The sequence below is a fragment of the Pinus tabuliformis genome, chromosome 2_1, assembly GCF_031772625.1.
Source record: "Pinus tabuliformis cultivar Carrire ecotype Pingquan chromosome 2_1, CPIR1, whole genome shotgun sequence".
Taxonomy (NCBI): Eukaryota; Viridiplantae; Streptophyta; class Pinopsida; order Pinales; family Pinaceae; genus Pinus; species Pinus tabuliformis.
The window spans coordinates 315327337-315353185 of record NC_142299.1 but is presented as its reverse complement, the minus strand read 5'-3'; the positions used below and the strand labels follow the sequence as shown (position 1 = coordinate 315353185).

The window sequence follows — 25849 nt, the reverse complement described above, 5'->3', positions numbered from 1 at the left end:
CACAAGCTGCCCTTGTGGTGCTTTTCGCTCCAAACCCTAAACCCTAGGTCTTGGAGTACCTCCCAAGCTACACAAATCAACACTCCCTCTTAGCGAGGGAGGTACTTCCAAGACTAGGAAGTACTTCTTCATCGTCTTCACTGCTCGCAAAACTTGCCCAACTCCTAGCACTCGCAATCGCAACAATCCCTGTACAGTGAACTACACCCTTCTAGGAAGAATTGTTGTCACTGCTGGAAGCACCCTGCTTCTTCTTATTTTCCTGTAACATCTTCCACTCTCTCCATGATTCCTTCTCGGCAGTTGTAGGAGCACCCTTGCTCCCCACTAACCACGCACTCTTCTTGGGCTGCAGAGTCTCCCTCTGAATTTGCAAGCTCCCTCTCGAACTTGACTCCCTTTGAGTCTCTAGAACCCGAACCTTCTTCTCCAGAAGGTGTACCTTCTTCTCGGGAACCTATACATGCTCCTCTGAAGCCCGCACTTGCACCTGCTCCTGCTTCTCTGGAACCTATACCTGCACCTGCTCCTGCTTCTTTGGAACCTATACCTGCTCCACCTGCGTCTTTCCATGATCCACAGGCTTGCCCGTCAGCCTATAGAGACCATTCTCTCTAATTCCAAGTACAATCCCATCGGACTTAGAGCCTCTAGGCCTGATTCATGCCTTCCCATCCTGGAACAAGACCTCAAACCCTTTCCTCTCGATCATCCAGACGCAAATTACACCATATCTGAGTCCTAGTACAAATAGTACATCCTGGACCCGCATCACACGTCTTGTCTCCATTCTGAATGGCACAACACTCGATCCTCGATCTCCAATTGACTCTTGTTGCCCAACACCATGTGCAACTTCGAGTCCCATTCATCTAGAGTCTCAAAAACTTCATGTGACCCTATCATATGCTTCGTCGCACCACTGTCCACGTACCATCCATTCTCATCGATAGTACTCTGCGAGAAATGAGAGACCATGGCAAAGTCCTCCTCTTCCAATCTCCTAGAGAGATCATCTATCTCAACAGAAGTGGCAACACCAGCGGCCTTCTTTCCCTTCTTCTTCATTAGACATCTCGACAAAAAATGATCCATCTCACCACAGTTGAAACACTTGATTTTACTCAAGTACTTCTTGTACTTATCCTTCACTCGTGTTGCAAGTGCCATGTCATCATCTGAAGCCTTCTTCTTTGGATAAAGATCCTCGTCTCGCAACTCTTCCTGAATGAAGTCATCCCACAACCTATCCCAATTTGGTGGCTTCTACCTGGCAATGATCCCTTTGATGAAGGGCTTCCATTCTTCGATGAACCCTTTCAAGGCAATCCTTACCATATCTCCATCTGAGATAGTCACACTGATGGCAGAAAGCTCATCTTTGACATGAGACAATCTCGTCAGATACGAGGTCACACTTTCACGCATTATGATCTTGGTGGACTTCAACTTATCCTCCAATACCAGTACCTAGTTCTCGTTCTTATTCTAGAACAAATTCTAAAGAGATATCCACATCTCGTGTGCATTGTTCTTCCCGGACAAATGAGGTATTAGGGCATCTTTCACACCATCTAGGATGATCAATCTCACCCTCGCATCCAAATCTTCAAATATTTCCAGCTCCTTAGGGTCGATTGGCTTCTTGATCTCTTTCTCAGCGAACTCCCCGAGCCTGTTGACCTGTAAGACCAACTTGATCCTTTCCTTCCAAGGACTATAGTTGGACAACCCCTCCAACCTGTCCTCATACCAGAGACCTGCCTACAACTTCGACATTGTAGTGAGCCCTTCACTTACAATGTGACCAACTCCCTCTCATGTTGTACTTCGTTGTGCACAAATCTGATTTACTTACTTCCAAAGTAACTCAGACACGCTTTGATACCATGTTGAATTTCCACGACCTTGGGTCTAGGTTAGAGTCTTAAAATCACTGACACTACCAAACCAAGAATCTCAACCATAAACTACTTTGCACAATGGAAATATAAAGCAGTAAATCACATATGCACAATATACACAGTTTTAAACAAAATTGTACAATAATGTACAATCACCAATCTTCATTATATTAAACCAAATCTGAATAATACAATAGTCTATGGTATACAATATACAATGACAATCTTGGCTGCAGCTCTTCTCTATCGTATTTTGTCCTGTCGGTCCTTCGCACCCGTACTGCTCACTAATAGTGCCTTAGTCCATCAAGGCATCTACACATCGAGACTCCAGGAGGGCTACTCTCTAACAATGTTGCAAGTCACTTCTGCTGCAAGTACACGGGCTCATCAAACTGCTCTCTAGGCTGGCCAATTCCCGAGCTCCAACCTGCCTTCTAGTAGCCTCTTTTGTCCATCAAAGAGCTACTCATAAGGCTACAATCTTTCACCCAATCACGCATCAACAATGTCCTTCTTGTCTACTGCTCTGGGGCTACTTTGGGTAGCCAACCCGCTGCCCTCCAATCAGCTCTAAGGCACCCAATCAATCACTGTCAATTTTGCTCCTAGTATGACACTTCACCGCCTCGGAATGTCATACACATGACATCAACAAGCTGCAACAAACATGATCCAATCTGGTCATGAACTTGGCCCAATACACATCTCCAAGCACTGATGTTTCACCTTGCTGCAATACTACACCACTGGTTAGGGCACACCACACTGCCCTCCACCCAACACACAGTCAGTTATACAAGCCTCTAAAGGTTGTGGTTCACCCTAGAAGGAGCCTCCTTGTGCTACGTTGTCCCTTCCTTGCTTTGTCCACCTAGACGCAGCCATTAAGGGATTCCATTTGCTGGCTATGGCCTGCGGCTTAGCCCAGCGGTTGACTGTAGCTTCAGTCCTCCTCAAATAGCGCCACAACTGCCTTTCTAATAGCAGTCCCTTGCTCCTTTAGATTGCGGCCTTCTTTTCCCAGCAACCCACATTAAGACAGCCCTTAAATGCCCTTAAACAGCCCCTAATCCACCTCATTGTCACTTACAACAGCGCAATGTCCCCACAGTTGTACCTCGGCCTCCTCACGTTGTCTTCTAGCTCCCTTGTTGCGGCTAAGCCTCACAAAAATTTCAGAGCTTCTTTGGTGTGTATTGACCACTCTTGGATGATCAAAATGACTCTAATACACCTTGTATTTATACACATACAAGGGCTCCAACGAATCTTGAAGAGACACATCTATTGGAGTTGTTCTACACCAAGCCTACATGACTTGGTAACCAGTAATTACCTTGTCAAATTCAAAAATTCATTTCTCTCTAACAACAACTCGGATTCGAACGATTCTCAATTCGTTGGAATCGTATCGTCGAGCACTATCATCCTCATCCATCACATGTCACAAATCCTTCATGGTTTTGGCCCAAACATCGATGGGTGCAAAACCCCACACTTGGGTTCCAAGCCCACAAGCTGCCCTTGTGGTGCTTTGCCCTCCAAACCCTGAACCCTAGGGCTTGGAGTACCTGCCAAGCTACACAAATCAACAATCATGGCATATGATTGCAGGTAACATGGATCAATGCTCTATCTTGAGAGCATGATCAAAAGAAAAGGATCTCCTCCTCTGAAAGGATGCAGGAAGGTATGGGTCACACTAGATGAAATCAACATAATATGTCCTCATATGAAGTATGAGGTGGTTGACAGCAATTGGAGGAACTCTAATTGGAAGTTCCTGTGAATGAAATATGTGAAGAAAGGAAGGAAGAGATCATGGACTATGCAACCATGGAAAAGTCAATCAACATCCGAGAACTGAAAGATTTGACTATGATATCTCCAGGAAAGATATGAAGACTCAGATGGAAGTCCAAAAAAGATGAAGACCCTTGACAATGGATATCTTTGGGAGATGTGTCAATATGTATGCAGGATGTTGATGCAAATTGGAAGATGTCATGATGAAAGACCATCACAAAGGTAATTTTGATTTAAATGTAATGTTCATTACTTATTTTTGAACATATATCTAGATGGGCTTATACAGGGTTGTCGAGGGAAGAACTGTGGATGTCTTCCAAGAGGACCATGTAGAAGGATGAAAGATCCTTCCAGAAAACATGGCATGAAGAAGGCAGCATGGCATGAAGGAAGGCCAGATATGGACTCATGGATCACTTTCCGATAAGAGGAATATTGACATGACTGACTCATGAATGAAAGTGATGGATGGTTTGTGCCCTATGAAGAAGTCCCAAAAGGATGAAGACTCCATGACAAAGAAGAAATTCATGACATCGAAGGAAGGAGTTCTTCAAGCAGCTAGTTGTCCCATCATCTCCACCTGAGGAGCTGTTGTAGGTCCCTAGTTAAGAGGGAGCCTGGAAACAAGTTTCTTACTTGGTAGAAACTTGGAAGCGAAATTCCTAAGGCAAGAGGAAGCTTAGGTACATTCCTTCCTTAGGAATGAGTAAATTCCTTTAGTGGAATAGATATGTCCTCCCTAATTGAGAGGGAGAGATAGACACATCATTCTTGTCTTCACTTGGGAAGACAGAATGGAGGATTGGGTAAGCATCTGGCATCCGACACTCTTTGAGGATGAGTTAGGGCATCCAAGAAAAGAGTAGTTGTAGAGGACCGATATTCTTTGAGGACTAGGAATCCAAGATAAAAATAGTCCTAGTGGAACACACCCTGAGAACTCGGGTGGGGTATGTTCCAAGAGAGACAATGATGAGGGTGTTTATAAATCATTGGTCTCACCAGCATTGTGTTCAGATCTCGTGGAGAGATAGAGTTGTTAGTCAAGGCCTTGCTATGTGACAATGTTGGTTGATATGATGCTATACAGATGGGTTACCAATCTGATTCTTCTTATGAGAAATTATTTAGATTGAGAATGAAAGTACCATTATGAATACCTCCCTAGTTAAGAGGGAGTGTTGAAAAGTGTAGATAGGTTCGATCTTCATAACATCATGTAATTGTGATCTTTATGTAAATGATGTAAAGAAGAAAAATAAAATTATTATTGTAATGCTTGCCTCATGGGTTTCATGAGCAAGTAATTTTATTTTTAGATGACTCCCATTGTGAGCCTTTAGGATTTGTCATCTAGTCACAAAAGTCAAAGAGACTCAATGTCATGTATGAAGAACCCTCCTTAGGCATGTTACAAATGTATATAAGTCAATAAGATTGTCAAGTAGCCCTCCAAAACAAGCTCAAGTTATCCTTCTTCAAGTCGGCTTCAAGATGAAATATAGAACTCATGTCGGCTCACCTAAACTGGAGACACAACTCTTCATATGGTCATGTCAGCTAATATACATGGACAAACTACTATAAATAGGCAACTCAACCTATTCCACAGTTAAGAAGTTTGATCACCTCTGAAATTTGATGGGAAATTACAATGACAAGTTCGGATGTCATTTCAGGAAAGAAGCTCAAATAAGTGTACAAAGAATCTCGATCTAATTGCAAAAATCACAGTGCAGATTGCAGTAGAGATGTTAGACACAGTTTCAGTCACATGTCACAGTATGGTTCAGTGTTATTTCAGATGACAAGTTTCGGTATAATCACATAAAGGAGGTTTTAAATGACAAGTTTCGGTATAATCACATAAAGAAGGTCTCTCTATTTTGGTGTCATTACAGTTAAGTAAAGACATAGTTTCAATGCTATCTCTACTTCAGTACCACCACAAGAAGAAGCTCAGATAGGAGATGATCTCAGTACTACCACAGAAAGAGGGTCACAGTGCAACTTGGTGTCATGACAGTGATGAGGTCTCAGGGATACTACAGTGAGAGGATCTCGGTGCCATGACAGAGATAATGATCTTGGTGCAAAACACAGTGACATGGATCCTAGTATGCTAACAGAGTGAGAGGAAGAACAAACATGGATGACTTGATGGAAGAATCTTTGAAGGAAGAATATTGATTGTCAAGAGAACTTGTGTCTTGGTCTTGGAGTGGCAAATAGGTCAAGGGTCTTGGTCTTGGTATTCGTCAATTGGAATCTCTATAAGAAGAATTTGTGCAGGTTTTCCTCTCAAAGAGTGAGAGGTTTTGGCCCTGGTTGATAACCTACATTTTGTCTCTGTTGTCTATTTATGTTCATGCATTGGTAGTTGTTTGATGAAGAAGAACACTAATAACCTGAGTAAAAAAAGATCCTAATCTAAAGAAGTAAAAAGCACTGACAAGCAATTACTAATTGAAGAGAAATCACCTAATACTTGATGCCCTAGATTTCTCAACAAGTTGTTCCCTTTTCAAACCACCTGAACCCAAGAGTTAAGAAAAGCATACTTTGATCTCATCTCTTCTTGTAGAACTTTTATGTTTGAGATTTTAGATTGGAGTGGGGAAATTCACATGTGGGTTTTAAAAGTATGATCTCTTGGTGTTTCATTTCAAAAACAAGTTATTCGAGATTTGTTACCTCTAAAGGAAGCTTGTTGTTTTCAGTTTCCAAAAATTTTGTTCTTCATATTGGGTTTTTAATCTAGGATGTCCAATAAAAGAAATTCAACTCCAGATTTATACCAGTGGAGCTTCTAGTATTGGGGATAGTGGTGTTGATCAAGATGGTTGTCGAAAGACAGATTGGAACATGGGGAAGCTAGAATATGTGGATAATGAAGTGAAAGAGGATGGGAACAAGGGGGTCATTTAAGAGGGGGGAGATTTTTGGGAAAAGTCCACAATGGCATAGGGGTCAGAAACTACATCTCCATTTCAAGCCTCATCTAATGTATCTTGCAACTTATCATGGGCTCCACAAAAAAACTAAACACAAAAGTACCTTCTTACATCCCCCATGGCTTTATGCTTATTGCTAGCTTGTCTCGAAGATCTCCATCTAGGCTCTCCAAACCCTACTCAAGCTCCACAAAATCTACTTAAGTTCTTGGTATGGAGTTACACAATGCTCTCGTATGAACCTCAACTTGGGCTCCACATGTTTTTTTCCAACCTCCACTAACCACAAACTACTACCTGCACAAGTTCCACAAAGGAAAACCCATAAATGTAGCTCTCTTGTTCCATGATCCTAGCAGAGCTCCATGACCAAAGTTTTTCAATGTTTCCTACTCCACCAACTTGCTCAAGTTTTCGTTACAAAAAAATTCATGGGTGTTCCTACTGTGAAAATTTGGAAACCCTGAATCCTACTGCAACAACTGATAATGTTTCTTCTATTTGTTAAATTAATCAACGAAATTATTTGCAGTTTCCTACAGCAAATATCGAAACATATACACTACAGCCTTCGCAAAATAAATACTGCAGAAACAAAACACTGCACAAGAGAGAATTAAACACACACAAATACATCGTTGTTTTTGGACAAACGTCCCTGGAAAAACCCAATGTGTGAAAACCGGTACAGCAACTGAGGGTTTTAATTATTATGCAATAGTTTCTGAGTACAAATCTTTAGATGCCCAAACTGGCAATCTGATACAGAGAATAAAATGGCAAAGAGGTAGTGAGAAACATTCTCACACTGTCACTGGAGAACCGACACTGATCCGGGCTCTAGATGAGCTGCCCTACGATATCTCTGTGTAGTCTCTACATAGGCTCACGCAATCACTGCGTCACAGCTCAAGGGATTGCCCCACCCTCTCCTTCTGATCTTCCGCCCACTGGAAACTCAACTCCCTAGCCTTTCGAACTCACACCCCGGCTTGTGGCACTGTATCTCGACTGCTCCTCAGCAAAATTGCGTACTCCCTTTAAAGCATTGTGTTGCCTCTATGTGGCACTACGCTGCCTTGCTGAACCTCTTGATGCCTTCTCTGCCTTGCACTCACCGGAACTGGAAAATTCCCCTTCGATCTACTATCCCTACCCCTCACTGCAAGAAGATAATGTTGGAATTTTTAAGTCTTACACGTTAGAAACCCTTCATGTACTTTACTGATTTATTCCTACCTACTTGTTCTGTTAATTAACAAGTTATTTACCATGTAAATACTGGAAATAAATACAAGTACATGCTCAACACATTACAGATCATCAACTAAAGGAAATAGAAACAAGCACACAAGTGACACCGTTGTTTTTGGACTAATGTCCCCGGAAAAACCCAATGCGGGAAAACCGGTGCAGCTATCTGAGGGTTTGATTTATTAAGCAGTTTCAAAATACAATCTAGGTGCCAAATCTGGCTCACCCAACAGAGAAAAATCTCGGCAATAGTACCTCTCTACTCGGAATCAAATATTCCAGCTGAAACCTCGGATAAACACTCTGGCAGCTCTAATCTGCCCCACGAAACCGCAGCGTCAACCTCTCTCTGGCCCAGCATTAGCCCAACGTCACTCTGGCTTGGCCTACGTCAGCCTCTGGAGGCATTGCGTCAGCCCTCCGTCCCTCTATGTCACCCACGCTGGCCCTCTGAGGCACTGCGCCGCTCCTGGTTGCCTCTGCGTGAGCCCTGGCTGGCTCTGCTTGAACCCTTGGCTGCTTTTGCGTCCCTCTCTCTGGCTACTGCACTGATCCTCCTAGTGCTATCTCTGTCTCTCTGCTTCTGTATTTACTGCCCCTCAGCTGCAACTCTGATCACTCTCTCAACTTTCTCAGCAAACCCAGCCCTAGAAAGTCGAAAGCTTGATCTCTTGGTGTATTCTCCAAGTGACCCTCAAGCCTCCTCTTATACTTTTCTCGTTGACACATCAACGACCGAGATTAAGTCCCTAATCAACGACTAAGATTAGATCTGGCTTGATCCATGACTTTTGGACCATTCTAACACATTTTTATATTAATTCACATTAGTATTTTAATTTCCCTAAGTTTAGACTTAGGGACTCCATTAAAAATATTAATTATTTTAATATCTCCCAAACTGTTTAGAATCTGCCCAAACCCTTTATGGGTATTGGAAATCTCATGTGCCTTAGCCTCTCCACCAATTTTCATGGCTAGAGCACATCCGATGCAACCCCAAATCAACAGATAACTCGATCTTTCTTTAGCAACTCAACGCTGCTACTCTTAGGAAATTTGATCTCTAGATCTCACCATCTCAATGTGTTCTCCAAGTGCCCATTAGGATCCTTCTTATAATCTCTCGTTGGTGTACCAACGGTCAAGATTAAAACATAATCAAAGGCTAAGATTTACTGGGAGTTGATCCTCGTGTTCTTCTAGAAGATTCACACCATATTTAATTAATACCTTTTAATTAATCACAATTCCTAAGTTTAAACTTAGGAATGCATTAAAAATGATTCATTATTTTAATTAGACCATCTCTAGGTGGAATTTTCCCAAACGATTTCTGGGTTTTTGGAGAATGCACGAGACTTAGCCTCTCTACAAAATCTTGAGGCTAGAGCACATCCGATGCTACAAAAATCAACACTCCCTCTTAGTGAGGACTGTGCTTTAGTGTTGCAACCCACTGAAGCATCACTCTGTCTCTGCACCATCTCTTGCTACGCTACCGATGTCTGGCTCTACTGCCCACCAACTACTGCGCAACTCTTATTACTGCATTCGTGTTGTTGACAGTTGTTGGCCATGCTAAACTGTTGCCAACACTACATCTGCACTGCAACCCTCTCCAATTGTTGTTGCTGCAACGAAAAAGCATCCAAAATACTAAACCAACTGTGGTTAGTATGATGCATCTGTCACCTGAGTCCTGACTGCTGCTAGACTTTGCGTTGTCACTAAAGCCTTTGCGTTGTTGCTGACTGCTCTGTGCCATCTGCATTGCTACCAACTTTGCACTGCGCTGCCTAGTATCTGACCTGCTACTAGCTACTGCATCTGTCACTCTGGCACCTTACTGCACCAACTGCCACTGGTCCATCCTACTATTGAAAGCCTTGGGCTCCCGTAGCAAGGTATTGATTCATGAGGTGGACCTCCTCAAGAATCCTGCCCATCCTGTAGCTCTCTGGGGCTACAAATCCAAATCACCCCACCTCACCCCTGGAGGTAACTCAGTGATCATGGAAAACTCTTCCTCCAGTATGGAGGACAGCCTGTCGATCTCAGCGGATGCAGCCTGTTGATCCTGCTTCTCCTCCTTGTCCTTCTTTCTAAGAGGACATTGAGTGTTGTAGTGGCCAAGCTCACCACACCTGAAGCACTTGGTTTTTGAAATGTCCTTCCTCCTGCATTGCTCCTGTTGTCCCTTAGAAGCGAGGGCCGCATTCTCCTCTTCCTTTGCTTGCTTCGTCCCACTACTGCTACTACCACTGATGGTGGCCTTCACCAGATCTCGCCTCATCTCCTCCTGCTGCAGACCAGCCCACATACGTTCCCAATTTAGCAGTTTTTCTCTACCTAGGATAATCTGGACGAAAACTTGCCATTCTTCGGAAACATTGTTCAGAGCTAATCGTACAAACTATGTAGGCTGGGGCACTAACCCTACTGAAGCCAACTGGTCCCAGACATCCTGAAGTCTAGTAAGGAAGGGGTCTACACGCTCCCCTTCCTACATCCTCATGCATCTCAGCTTCTCTTCAAGATACATCTTCTACTGCTTGGAAGATCCTTCGTACAGCGTAGCTAGTGCTTCCCACATATGTCGGGTTGTATCTTTGCGAGCTATGTGAGATACCACGTCATCTCGAACCCCATCGAGAATCAACCTCTTAGATTTCACCATCTCCTTCTTGTATTTCTTAAGCGGATCTGCATCTGCGGGTACAGCTACCACACTATCGATATAAATTTTGAGATCGTGCTCATCTAGAAGGCCAAGAATTCTAGCCTTCCAAATCACATTGTTGGAGGCTCCCTCCAACCGATCTTCATCTCTCAACCCAGTTGATGCCATCTCTCTTAAGAAAGTCGAATTCCTCTTCTTCTCCTCTGCGCAACTACTGCCCAGCTATCCGCACTCCCTTCTGGAGTGAGAAATCCTACACACAACCATTGTTACTCTGCTAGGAAAATTCAAACTTCTTGTCTAGAAGTCCCCTAAGGAAAGAATTCCCTCAATGTGTGCCCTTCCTTCCTCCTGGCGCTATTTGCAATAGCAAACTGCTGCAAAATCTGCATCCCAGCTGAAGATCTACTCCGCAAGGAAGCTGTTGCTACTACCTCTGCCTCTGGTATTCTTCGATCTGGAAAATTTTATTCTCTGGCGACTCACTCAGAGAAGTAAATTTTCCACAAAGAACTGACCCTCCTGGCCAAGGAAATACGCTGCCCCTGGGGTTTTGAATCGCTGCCTACGCAGAAATTCAAACCTCCTTCTTCTGCTTATGAGTTCTCTAGCTAACGATCTATGCTCTGATACCATGTAAAAATCCGGAAACCCCAAATCCTACTATAGCAACTGATAATGTTCCTTCTATTTGTTAAATTAGTCAACCAAATTATTTGCAATTTCCTACGGCAAATATGAAAACATATACACTGCAGCCTTCACAAAATAAATACCACGGAAACAACATACTGCACAAGAGAGAAATAATCACACACAAATACACCATTGTTTTTGGACAAACGTCCCTGGAAAAACCCAATGTGCAAAAATCAGTGCAGCAGCTGAGGGTTTTAATCAGTATGCAGTAGTTTCTGAGTACAAATCTTTAGATGCCCAAACTAGCAATCTGATACAGAGAGATCCGACACTGATCCGAGCTCTGGATGAGCTGCCCTACACTATCTTTGTGCAGTTTCTACATGAGCTCACACAGTCACTGCGTCACGGCTCAAGGGACTGCGTCACCCTCTTCTTTTGATTTTCTGCCCACTGGAAACTCGACTCCCTAGCCTTCCGAACTCACACCCCGGCTTCTGGCACTGGATTTCAATTGCTCCTCAGCAAAATTGCAGACTCCCTCTGAAGCACTACGCTGCCTCTCTGAAACTCTCGATGCCTTCTCTGCCTTGCACTCACCGGAATTAGAAAAATCCCCTCCGGTCTACTATCCCTACCCCTCACTACAAGAAGATCACTCAATCTTTCTCGGACAACTCAGCGCTGCTACACTTGAGAACTTTGATCCCTAGATCTCACCATCTCAGTGTGTTCTCCAAGTGCCCATCAAGCTCCTTATAATCTCTCGTTGGAGCACCAACGGCCAAGATTAAAACATAATCAAAGGCTAAGATTAACTGGGAGTTGATTCTCGTCTTCTTTTATAAGATTCACACCAGATTTAATTAATTGCCTTTAATTAATCACATTTCCTAAGTTTAGACTTAGGAATACATTAAAAATTATTAATTATTTTAATTAAACCATCTCTAGGTGGAATTTTCCCAAACAATTTCTGGATTTTGGAGAATGCATGTGTCTTAGCGTCTCTGCAAAATTTCGAGGCTAGAGCACATCCGATGCTACTGAAATCAACACCTACTCCTTAATCATGGTTAATGACCACAACTCCACAAGGAGAAAACTCAAATCTACAAATGCTCTCATGCTACATGGTCTTGCTAACTCAAACCCATGAACACTCTCCAGAGAAGATGACATGTGTTGTTATATATCAAGTAGCTCCAAAAACAACCATCCACTCTTATTTGGAAGAGGACAAGGGAAACCAATGGGCACAACGTACTGCCAAATGTGCATTATGAGATCCAACATTCTCATCAAAAAAATGATTAGTTCCTATTCAAGATCTTGCAAGCTATTCAATTTTTTGAAAACAAGCAAGGCAAGGCTTGAATGGATGGCCCTCCTTATGGCAATAGCCCCCTACGAATTTTTTCTTCTTAGAGGATTGAGTATTCCCCTTACCCTAATCAGACTCAAACTTAAGAGAGGTTGAGGCAGCCTTTAGATGGGCTTGATCTTGGGAGGGTGGTAACTCACCCATATTCTTCAATGTAATTTGATGCTAAATGGAATTTAGACAAAACCTCCTCAAGTGTAACAGTTATAGGATCCTCAACAAACAAAGGCATGTTGTAGAATATAAGAGAAGAAAATATGAATAGTTGAGAGCGATTATTTAGAACAATATTTACAAGTTTTGGATCTTATATTCCTTTTCTTCCTACTTGAATAATGTCAATCTTCAGGCTTTTAACCCTTGCAAGCTACCCCTAACCATTTCAAAGTCACCCATCTTGAGGTTGAAGAGTTCAATTTCAAGTCATTCACCTAAGTAGTATTTACCATTACAAGAGAGTTTTGAAGGTATCCCAAATTTCCTTTGCACCTTTGTTATCCTTGGTATGATGAATAAGATTAAGCTTGACATAAAGAGTAATCAACCCAAGAGCTTCATCCTTCTTCAAACATGCGGGGTCATCATTATCACCATCTTCAATAGAAAGCAGCCTCATCAAGTACATCAATAGACCTATGCTTAGAAGCAAGGCAGTGATTTGATCCACCCAATAATGATAGTTGACCCCATTTAGACGAGGTAAGAACCACTTTGAATCTACTGGCTCAATAGTGGCAAGATGAAGGATCCTTATGGAATGAAGACTACATAAGTTCACCTTTATATATCCAAATGGTACAAAACACTAGGTAACCTTAAAAATCAAGACGTTGGACTTAAAGAAGGGTGAAAAAGTGCCAAAGAACAACCCAAAAGGAAGATGCAGCTCCAAATTCAGGTTTATATCAGTGTCACAAGGAACGCCCTCCCCTGCCCCCCCAACTCCAAAATGTGCTATGAGCAAGGGCGCCTAGCGAGCACTCCTAGGAGTGTGCTTCCAAAATTCAAGTGTGCACTCTAAATGAATTTGACACACTCCCTGCCCCTTTGGGAGCTCCCTGGGACACTCCCTAAGCCAAAAATTGCACTCATTGGGCACTACTTCGATGCTCCCTAATCGCTCCCTTGACACTCCTTGGGCTCTCCTTGGATGCTCCCTAGGCACTCTTTGAGTGCTCCCTAATGGTATTATTAAATTTTTAGAGTAATCATTTTACTTAAATTTTTAACAATACCATTTATTGTTTCAAGATGTTTGAGAGTGGTTCCAACCTCATCAAACTTTACAAGAAGAAAGTAAATTTCATATCCCATTTAAAATTCAGCAAACTTAATAGTTGTCAGTATTTTAGGATTGATAGGATTGTGGTATTTTCATTGGATTGTATCACATTAACATAGGAGGGTATGTGATATGTACCCCAATGTTGGTGGTGGTGATTGTTGAACTCTTTTGTCATGGCTTTAGGACAAATGTACCCTTCACTCAAATCAAAAGCACTGATCATGCATGTCAAGCTTTTTCTACCATATTTTAAAGCTTAGAATAGGTAATTTCATCAAAATTGGGTAGTGTTGACTAACGTCCCTATAGGATCGAGGTAGAGGAAAAAGGCTAGACAATAGGCAAAAAATGAAGGATGATACTAATGATGAGGATCCCAATATAAGCAATGGTGGAACATTGCTTATCAAGGAGTTGTGGAACATACTATTGATTTGGGGTAGCATCAGATGTGCTCTAGTCATGAAAATTGGTGGAGAGGCTAAAGCACATGAGATCTCCAAGACACAGAAATGGTTTGGACAGATTGTACCCGATTTGGGAGATATTAAAATAATTAATATTTTTAATGGAGTTCATAAGTCTAAACTTAGGAAAAATAAAATATTAATGGATATTAATATAAAATTGGTTTAGAAGGTTCCAAAAGTCATGGATCAAGCCAAATCTAATCTTAGCCGTTGATTAAAGATTTAATCTTGGTCGTTGAACGACCGACAAGAAAAGTATAAGAAGAGGCTTGAGGGTCAGTTAGAGAACACACCAGAGTGATCAGTGATTCATTTTGCTAGAGCAGGGTTGCTAAGAAAAATTGAATCAGTGATCAGCAGCGAGGGGCAGTGAGTACGAGGCAGAGAGGCAGAGACAATACTGAGAGACCAACACAGAAGCAGAGAGAGCGAGAGCAGCAGCCAGTCCAGGCTATGCAGAGCCCAACAAAGACAACGTAGAGGCCAGAGGGACTACGTCATCCACGCAGAGGCTGTTGGAGTGACACAGAGGGTCCCAAAGGCTGCGCAATGCCTCAGAGGGCTGACGCAGAGGGTCCTGGGGTTGACGCAAGTCAGCGAGAGGCTAACATAGAGGCCAGAAGGGCCAGCGCTGAGCTTCAGTTGTGCCTGGGACAGGTTTTTTGAATACCTATATTTTTCTATGTCGGATGAGCCGGTTAGGCACCTAGTTGTACTCAAATAGACTGCATAATAATATAACCCTCTAAACAGCTGCACCGGTTTTCCCACATTGGGGTTTTCCAGGGACATTTGTTCGAAAATAACGGTGTCACTTGTGTGCTTGTTTTCTTTCAGTTGATGATCTGTAGATGTTGTGATTGTGTTTATTTCGGTATTTAAATGTATTAAATAACTTGTTCGAATTTAAACAAGTAGAAGAAATAAACCAGCAGAATACAGATTAATTTTCTAACGGATAGACTTAGAAAATTCAATACATACATGGCGGTGGTACCCCATAGCTACAAGATTTGGCAACATGGGTGCTTTCACAATTGGTGAACACTTATTCTGTAGAGAGGTGTTTAGCAACTAGCTTAGTTTATTGTTTTGGACCTTTTGGTGTTCATAGTTCAGTGTGCAGATGGTCTATTTTGGAAACATAACTATTTGGTCATGTCAGTGTTCACAGTTTCTAGATAACCTACTTCATTTGATAAGTTAAAGGTCTACTTTCTATTATATGGCTTCAAAAAGTTTATGTTTGTTTGTAACTGCTAAAATCTAGATTCTAGATGGTTGACACTTGAATATGGATACCATTTCTACCTTCATTAATGTACAAATATGCATGTTTTCATTTAGTCTGCAACAAATTTGGAATTTTGCATGTATTTTTAATATAAATGCAATGTAATATAGAAAGGAATATATATATATATATTATATATATATATACCATGGCATTTATATTAAGAAATTTGTAAGGGTCAACAAGAGAATCAATGGAACCAAATCTCACCCAGATTCTGAAATAGCCTCTTCACAAGCATACTGGAAAGATACAAATCTAGTGCACTTGAGATAGAGCGCAAAAGGCAAGAAAAGGTGCTGAAAACAGAAATAAACAAGTACACCTAAGAAAAAGATGCCAATCAAAAGAGTGAATGTCAAAATTAATGCCCTTAGGCTTATACACTGTATTTCAGATCAAGAATATCATAAGATGAGATAGTACAAATGGGAGCTTGACTTTTGTATATATACACAACTCAAGCTAGGCGTCCCTTCAAGAAGGGGTCATGGGCCCACAAGACAAGACCACACACTCCAAGAGAGTTATTTAGCCTACATCTCAAGTTTGACTGGGATGGCCTTAATCACTTCTTGTGACACAAAAGAAAGAAATAAAATATAACTTTAGCTATATAATGCAAGTACATAATAATACATATGCATGGGCTGTGGCCATATGTATAAATTACACCAATTATTCCAACATGGTGAAGATTAAACCCATAAGTTCAATATTTTTTCCTCCTACCAAAAACACACATAAGAAATGTCTCACTCGGGAAAAGAAATACCTGTAAAGATAGTGATTGACTGCAACTATCAGCAAAAGACCCAGGCAATATAAGAGAAATATGGGATTTGTATATTTGTCCATCAACTGCTCAGGTGTAAAAACTACAGAAAGAAGCCCAACACTCATGACCATGAAGTACCAACCAAATACAAAAACATTTAACAAAATCTCAGTAAAGAATGAGCAGACTTGAGAGAATACCAGGTGATTGATGGTTACCAAATCCAACAAGGAAGATGTTGCCAAAAACAATAAGCACAGTGGCAAGAATAACCCTGTGTAAAAGTGCCATTACACTGTAATCTCCACTAATTTGATCAATACCTTTAAGCTTTAAATTATAAAATCAAATTCTAGACTGTAGTTGTACAAGCAAGTATACTTCTCTGTTTGAATTAATAAATCTCCAGTTTCAACCTCTACGTGTTTCTGTGTTATAAATTTCACTGTCGTTTACCTTCCTGTGACCTTCTCTTCCAGAACAAAATAAGCAAATGCCACATTAGATATAAATTGTACGGACCCCAGTGCTGCCAGAAGTGACTGAAAAGAAATAACAGTGGTTAGGCAAACTGTGAGTAATTATATCCATACTTCATATGGTTTTAAAATCCTTTAGTTGGTGAGTACATTTGCGAACCTGTGCTGCATATCCAAAGGAAATGAAATTGAGGCAATTTCCGAGAGCAAATATAAGCATCCCTGCATGTAATGAGATGAGCTAAGAATGTTATAACTGCACACATATAATCTCATAAAACCCTCTACAAAAAAATTTGGCCCGTATGTACAGTATTCATTGCAGCACTACAAAAACTGACAATTCTTACCAACTCGCCAGGACTGAAAGTGTATTATTGGCTTAAAGTCTGATTTTGCCCCACATTCTGGAGCTTCCAACAAGGCTAATCTCTCTCTCTGCAAAATTTTCGATTGCATAAAACCAAAAACTGAGGCAAGTCAGTTTCATTTTGACATTTGCAATGTCTAAGACAGTCAAAAATCACATCATGTAAAGATTTAAATTGTTTTCAAACTCATTAAGTGATGGTTCAAAAAAACTTATGATGCAGAGTTACAAATTTATTTCCTGTGATTGGGAAAATGTATGCGCGGTTGGTCACCTTCATAATCACAATCACCCTAGATACACTAGTATTTCTGCTGATGTTATTAATAGTATTTACTATTTACAAGGCACGCTGAAAAAGGGTGAACTATGAACAACAATCTCCTTATCTCGGCTACAGAGAACCGAATATTAGTTCATCAATATTCAATTTAACGTATGACAGTAATCAACAATAGCACAATAGTAATTGACAAGAACTGGATATCAAATTACTCTCCGTGAGTTCATTCTCATGCAAATATGGTATATGTTACCTTACAAAGTCTCATTTCTTGAGATAAAGTCCTAAAGCTCAAGCAAGGTCTTGGAAGAGCTAAGGGAGGCCACTGTCATCTCACCAACCCTTTTCACACTTTAGGCCAGCTCTCCTCAGGCACAAGGGGGACTTTACTAAAATAGGATTGCTACAATTTTAAACGATGCATTGAAAGGTGAAATGAAGAGTAAATCCCAGCAAAACAGTTTAGGTTTCCCTACTGAGGAAAAGAGGAACAATTGTTAGAAAAAGAGTACCAAGGACAAGTGTTCCTAAGGCTTGGTGTCTAGCCTAGGAAAAAGTGTCCTAACATGACCCCTTGACTTAACTTTATGAGAAATAAAGTTAAAGTGACTTTATAAGACATAAAGTCATAAAGTGACTTTTTGAATAATTAATGAAAAGGGGACTTAGGGGATAAAGTGACTTATGGGTCAATGAGAGATTAAATCCCCACCCTTGATCTCAATGGCTAAGATCTAATCTCAGCCATTGGATCTTAGGGTTAGGTCTCTCTTCATTATGAGAGAACAAAAAGGAAAAGAAAAGGGGGAAAAGGCACCATTAGCTTTCATTTCTTCAAGAGCTTAGGAGAAGAAAAGAAGAGAACCAAGGGAGAAGTACAGCAGGAGAAAGGGGAGTACAGCAGCTGCAGAAGGTACAGAACATTTCTCAAGGAGAACAGGCATGAATTCTGATGCAGAGAATATGCCCAGAATTTGAGTCAGAGGACAGCAGATTTTCTTTGCAGACAGAACAAAAATCAAGGAGCCTGTCAGCATTTATTGCAAGTTGTCAGAGCGCATTTTTCTGAGCAGGCAGGGTGTTTTTTTTAGGCTATCAGGGAACAGTTACTGCACTGTCATGGCACAAAAATCAAGGTGTCAAAGCACTGAAATTGAGGGCTGATTTCAGGACTATCAGTGTGCAAAGTTCGAGGCAGTGGCACAAATTTTGAGGGGAAGTGACAAAAAAATTGACTACTGTCATATTGTACAGCAGAGGCACAACTTTCTGAGTGAGCTAGGCATGAAATTCTAGGAGCTGTCTGGCACAAAATTCGAGGGACTACAGCACAGTTTTCAAAGAATTCTGGGCATGAATTCAGGGAGATAAGTTGACTGCGTTTGCTGTCGTTTATTACTGGATAAGAAATAAAAATCTCTCTCTCACTGGGTTTCCCTTCACAGATTTTCCAGGGTCATTAGACCAAAAATCTTGTGTCAAAATTGTATGATTGTTTGTATTTTTCTCAGCAAAAGTGAAAGAGTAGAGTAGGCTCATGTGTTTCTTGTTTGAAAAATATTCATGTTTATGACAACAACATAAAACATGTGGGTTGTGCATTAAACTTGATGTGATTTCACAAAACTTGAAACCAGGCTGGGCCTAAACAAATTTTCTACAACAATATGGCTGCAAAGTACAAGCTTTATTAACCCCCTCCTCTCCATCCCAAACATCTGAAATTTGTCAAATTTGTCAGGGGAGACTACTAGAGTAGATAGACTCCAATGGCTATGAATATTATACACGTCAAGAATGGATTGCAAATGCATACAACCAAATATAGAGAAACATGCATCAATATAGAACATCCCAATGATAAATACCAAAAAGAGGGAATGATGTTTCCCAATTCAATTTTTCATAACATGATCAAAGAAGATTTCATCCATATGAGATAGAATAGATATCTAGAGGATTTCCTCACCCATTAAGCAATTCATTGTCCCTCAATTACATCCAATAAGTGTTCTATTAGGCTCCAAGGTATCTAGCCCCATATCCACCAAACCCTTATATAGGTTTGAGCTCAACTCCTCTTACAACAAAAAACTTCTCCATGGAATACAATAAAATCTGTGGCACGAGTTTCTTTCATCTAGAAGATTCACCCAAAAATGCAAAAAATGGCAAGTTGGGAGTGATAGAAAGCACTAATAAAGAATTAGTCAAATGCCTATAAACATTGGTGTGAACCAATTGAACTAACCCTTACACTACATGTAATTAATATATATTATATCTATAAAATAATATAAATATTAAACTTTAAATGTGAATAGATATTAAATATATAAAATTTATTAATAAGTATATTAATAATTATGTATATATAATATGCAGTATATAACTAATTTAAATTCATATCTTATAGAAATTAACATACTAAAATACTAAACTTATGCCAAACAGGAAAAAAAATTAAAACAAACAAAACAAAACAAAAAAATAGTAACAAAAAATTAGAAAAATCCTGTCATTTTTGTTAGACAAGCTGCCTAAATCTATTGGACATATTTTCTTTAGTGTGCAATCAATTTTATACAACTAAGTGACTCTTTGAGTCATTATCCAAGAGTCGGTTTATCTTCGTATTCCTCATTACTTACAAGATAAACCCCATTATTTACAATTTTATTTACATGGACACAAATCCTAAATTCTTACTTCCAGCAATCCCTCATTTAAGCCGAAAGGGTGTTTGTGAGTGCAAGCATAATTCTGAATTTTTCTCTCTCTCTCTTCCAAGAGCTTTGGTGAAGATATCCGCAATTTTCACATTAAATGAACAATGTCCTAAATGAATAGTCTTGGCCTCTACATAGTTTTGAATCAAATGATTCTTTGTATTGATGTGTTTAATCCGATCATGGAATCTGGAATTCTTGGCCAACTTGATTTCAGATGTATTATAAACCAAAAGATGAGTAGATATCACTTGTGTCTCTTGCAAATCTTCAAGTATTTTCCTTAGCCACGGAATATACTTTGTTGCTTCTGTAGCTACTACGTATCCTACCTCTGTTGTGGAATCCACTGGAATTGACTATGTGTGTGACCTCCAGGGAACAGTTGTTGATCCAAGACTCAGGAGATAGCCTGTGTTCGTCAAAGTCTAAATTAAAATATCCAATCAAGTTGAAATTGTCCACTTGTGAATATTTGAGGCCAGAGTCTTGAGTTCCTTTCAAGTAATTCAAAACTCTTTTTGCAGTAGACAAATGTCCTCTACAAGGCTTTTGCATAAATCTAGAATGAATCCCAACAACAAATGAAATATTAGGTCCAGTAGTGGTGAGGTAGATAAGACTTCCCACAAGTTGTTTGTACTTGGTTTCATCTTTAAATCCATTCCCCTCTTTTGATGTGAGATTCAAATTCTATTCCATTGAAGTAGATAGAGGGTTGCATTCAACCATCCCAAACCTGTTCAACAATTCTCCAATGTATTTCTTTTGGAAGATGAATATGTACTTTGGATGTTGAGTCACTTCAATGCCCAGGTAGTCACGAAGATGCCCCAAATCTGTCATCTCAAAGCACTTCATCTCTTTCTTTATGGATGCAATATAGTTTTTTGTTCCTTATTATCAATAGAACATCTACATACACTACAAGGTATACAGCAATTTTGTCAACTTTCTTGACAAACAGAGTTGCACCATCAAGATTAAAGTGTTTGAAATTCAATTTTAGACAATGCTCAATTAACTTTTCATATGACGCTCACAGTGCTTATTTTAGGCCATATAAAGATTTGATAAGTTTACATACTTTACGTTCTTGTCCCTTCACAACAAAACCTTCCGGCTGAGACATGAAGACATTCTCTTTCAAGTATCCATTCAAGAAAGCATTCTTCACATCCATTTGATGAACTTTTCATCCATTATGAGATGCCAAGGAAAAGAAAGACCAGTTGGTGACACATTTTTCTATGGAGGACAAAAGTTTCTTCATAATCAACACCATTTTTCTGTGCAAATCCATTTTCCATGAGCCTTGCTTTGTGCTTGTCAAGTGAGCCATCTTATTTGTACTTGTTCTTGTAGACCCACTTGCAGCCAATTGGTTTGGTTCCAAATGGAGGGTCCACCAACTTCCATGTTCCATTCTTTATGAGAGCATCATACCCCTTCTGCATTGCTTCTTTCCATTCACCATGACAAGCAGCTTACTAGTAGATAAATTCAATTCACAATTATATGAAACATCCATATCATCTATATCAATTGAATCAAAATTATCTACATCACCTCCATCTTGTCTAGTGAAACCGTTGGTTCCTGTCTTTTCGATTTCATCGGGATGAACACTTTCAAGTGTTTTGGGGACCTTTCTAAGATGGTTTAGGTTGCTCCACTAACAAATATGGATTGGATCAAGATTTAGTCTTCCAATCCTCTCAATCACAACACTCAAAGGGTCTTCCTGATTTGGTGATGTGGCAAAAATTTCATGAGAGGGAAATGGTGCTTCAAAAGGAGATTCTAAAGATTGATTCAAGATAGGGATCCCCCCTTTCAAGATGTGGAATCTCATTATTGAGTTATGAGCGAATCTATCCAAACAATCAAGTTGTCGCTCAACCATGCTGTAAGTTTTCAAATATTCGAGAAAAATTACATCTCTAGAAAGAATAAACTTCTTGTTTACCTCACTGTAAAGATGATATGCCTTGGTGGTATCTGAATACCCCAAGAAGATGCACTTCTGACTCCTTCATTAAGTTTATTTTTTTCTCCTTAGGAATCAAGGCAAAGCAAGTGGAACCAAAGACCCTAAGATACCTTACCGAAGGAATGTGACGATACCACATTTCATAAGGAGTCTTATTTTTGAGAGCAAGACATGGACATTTGTTTTTCACATACATTGCACATGGAACTGCATCAACCCAAAACATCAACTTTACATTTTTGTAAAAACATCATGGAATGAACTAGATTCAAGATAGTCCTATTCATTCTTCGACTACACCATTTTGTTGAGGATTGTATGGAACTGTAGTTTGATATTGAATCCTATGTAGCAAAGATGGTTTTAAAATTTATTCGAAGTATATTCTCTTCCATTATCAGTATGAAGAGAGCCAATATGTGATTGTGCTTCATTTTGAATCCATACATGAAAATTTTTGAAAGTTTCAAAAGCTTGAGATTTACTTTTCAACAAGTACACCCAACACATTTTGGTGTAATCATCAATAAAAGTCATCATATATTTATTGTTATTAATAGAAGGAACATGCATAGAGCCACACAAACCAAAATGCATCAATCCAAGTTTTCTACATGCTCTAGAAGTGGAATCATGAAAGGGTTGTTTGTTATGCTTTCCAAGGATACAAGCATCACATTGTTTTAGTTTCCTAGGAATAGTACGCAGATCAAAAACACCATTCTTTTTCAATAAACGAAGGTTGTCATAGTTAATATGTCCAAATCTAGCATGCCATAGAAGACTAGATGGCAATGTAACTTCATTGTGATGAGAGATGTATACATAATTTTGTATATGAGAAGATGTTCCTTTCAACTTCAACAGTCTTTCATCCTCCACTCCAATCATGACAACCATGTTGTCAAATGCCTTCCTTAATTCTAATTTACCAACAAAAATATGAATAGAGTGGCATTACTGGTGAATGTGCACAAGAGAGCAGATTTCTTCGCAACTCTGGAATGTAAAGCACATCATGTAGAAGAAAATCAAGAAATCCAGGCAGTTTAAGCCTAATGGTGCCAAGTTCTAAGGGCTTGGGACTTGATTTTTTATCTACAAAATACATTGTTCCATCCACATTATTACCAAAGACTTCAAAGAAGTCTCTCTGAAAGGTCATGTGGCATGTTGCACCTATGTCAAGCAGTCATGCATCTCTCCAAGAAGCAAATAAAGTGTGAAACAAATATTCAATTACTCCAATATTGCAATGGGAAACAATACAATGAGCACATTCAGGGGTTTTACCTTTCATTGAAATCTAGTATTTTACCTATGTCTTCTTTCTATTTTGTTTGTCTTGATCTTCTCCCAAGGGATTATACATGTTGATGCATCATATCCATCTCTGTCGCAACAAATGCAATGAAAATCATATCTTTCTCCTTGATGGTGTTTACCCCTGCCTATGAAAATATTTGTCACATCCTCTATTACTACCACTTCCTCTAGGAGAGTAATGTGATTGATTCTTCCCTTTCTGAGCAAAGCACATTGTTTCTTCAGGGGGTTGAGATGTTGTCTTCCTATTCCGAGAGGCTTTCTCTCAATCTACAACTATATCCACCAGAGAGTCAAATGTGATGGACTTGAGTTGGTCACAAGCCTACAAGGTTTCAAGATAGTGAAAGTACGTAGGGTAGAGGGCCTTGATGAACGCTATGAGACGAATGTATATCTTCACTCCAATGGCATCTATGTCATGCATGATGGCCCTAATTTCAAATGCTAGAGTCATAGATTGTTGAATGGTGTTGTCATTGATGCCAATGTCGGTCCTTCAACGCTCTTAATATTCGTCTAGTTTGCATTGATTGGAAGCTCCAAATGACAAGAAGCCCTGGAAGAGACGAAGGGAAGCCTTAGATGCCCTGCACTTGTTGAGAAAAATGCATGTAAAGGGCAGTGATTTTGATCGTGAGACCATCCTCATTGTTTTCTCTTCGTCGTGTCAATTCCAACGGTCGATGGCACGCCACATAACTCCTCGCGATTGAGGAGATACGGTTGTTCAAAGTTGAAGCCCCAAAACTTGGTCAAGGAACCTCAAACTATGATGCTAATGACGGCTTGTTAATTGGTTCTCAAACATTTAAATAAATCACATGTGGATTATTCCAGCCCTATCTGCCCTAGAAAATGGTTTGATTAATCATAAATTTTTTGGAGATTAAGTCAAATTCAATGGGGATTTAGAATTTTAGCTCCAAAAGTTTCAAATTTTAAATTATGTCATGTCAGCCCTCCCTGAAATCCCCTCGTCTAATATATATATGAGGGCTTGTTTCATCCAAGATAATCAATTTGCCAGGGTAGATATCTATCTTTTGAACTCTGAGGCTAGGGGCATTCACATTTAATTTTTTGTGTAAGGCTGAAATTTTTTGGGCTGGAAATTCTATATTTTTGGTTAGTTCTTTCACTTGTGAGAAAAACTAAGCAGGGTTTCTATGCAAAGTTCCAGACCACATCTAAGGCCCACCTCAACAAACTATTCTACATGTTTTTCAAGCTTAATTTTCAATGCAAGTGAATACAACCAGAATGCATAAGAACGTACAATGATCAGTGTTCTATGTCTGGCAAAGATCTTTTGGCACGCAGTAATGATGCAAGGCTTGGGGATCAATCAAATGTGAACTTTGGCATGTCAAACTATGACTTTAATCTGATCTAACATGATATTCTACACATTTCAGAAGGTGTTATTTCATGGTTTGAGGTTTCCCGCAGAATTGCTATATTGAGGATTCTGGGCCCTGGCTAACTAGTCCATGATTTCATACATATGTTCTGAATCGCATTTGATTGGTGTCGTTTTGTCCGAAGTCTAAATCGTGGCAGATGTTATGGTCATAACAAGGTGAAGTTCATTGTCATGTGATGAGGAACAAGGACATTGGTTCGTTGATTGTTGATTCAGAATGCAATTTGGTCTACTATCACAATTTGGTAAAAGAAGTTTAACCTTCACGGTCTAGTTGAGTTACAATAGTGGAGTCTAAACTTTCGGCAGAGATTGATTTTCGCCAAGGATAACCTAACATATTGCTTGGTCTCGGAGTTTGGTTGGTTCCAATATGACGTGGATTGTATACAATGCATGGTTGGCACATATTGACATGTTGGATTAATCACCATATTATTTGCCTACGTAAATAATGAACACTCACAAATACATGATCTGTGGTTGACCTGGTTGATTCGGACTCCTCACTAGTGTGTGACATTTTATCTATTGCAGCTACTGGAAATTATTCTTCTAACTCAAAAATTAATTATGTAGTTTATTTGCTACGGCAAATAACGAATAAAATCACAGCTGCAAGTTTCACCATCAAAATAATGCAAAAACTAAAACACTGAAAACTAAGAAATTCTAGCACACACAAAATAGTTTCGACACAATTATTTTTGGACAAATGTCCCCGGAAAAACCCAACTTGGGAAAATCGATGCAGCAAATGAGGGTTTTATTATTAATATTCAG

The 25849-nt window shown here is 39.9% G+C and overlaps 1 protein-coding gene across 3 annotated transcripts in view; it reads right to left on the bottom strand.

Moving 5' to 3' along the window:
* LOC149200116 (magnesium transporter, putative (DUF803)) overlaps positions 1-25849 on the bottom strand; it is a 173421-nt gene that overhangs the window by 123481 nt on the left and 24091 nt on the right. For all 3 annotated transcript variants that reach the window (XM_089402595.1, XM_089402596.1, XM_089402597.1), the window contains 5 exons: positions 17290-17377; positions 17100-17161; positions 16917-17002; positions 16661-16734; positions 16458-16560 (listed from right to left, as the gene is read on the bottom strand). In XM_089402595.1, coding sequence (XP_089258721.1) covers positions 16458-16560; positions 16661-16734; positions 16917-17002; positions 17100-17161; positions 17290-17377 — 413 coding nt within the window. The remainder of the gene's footprint in view (positions 1-16457; positions 16561-16660; positions 16735-16916; positions 17003-17099; positions 17162-17289; positions 17378-25849) is intronic.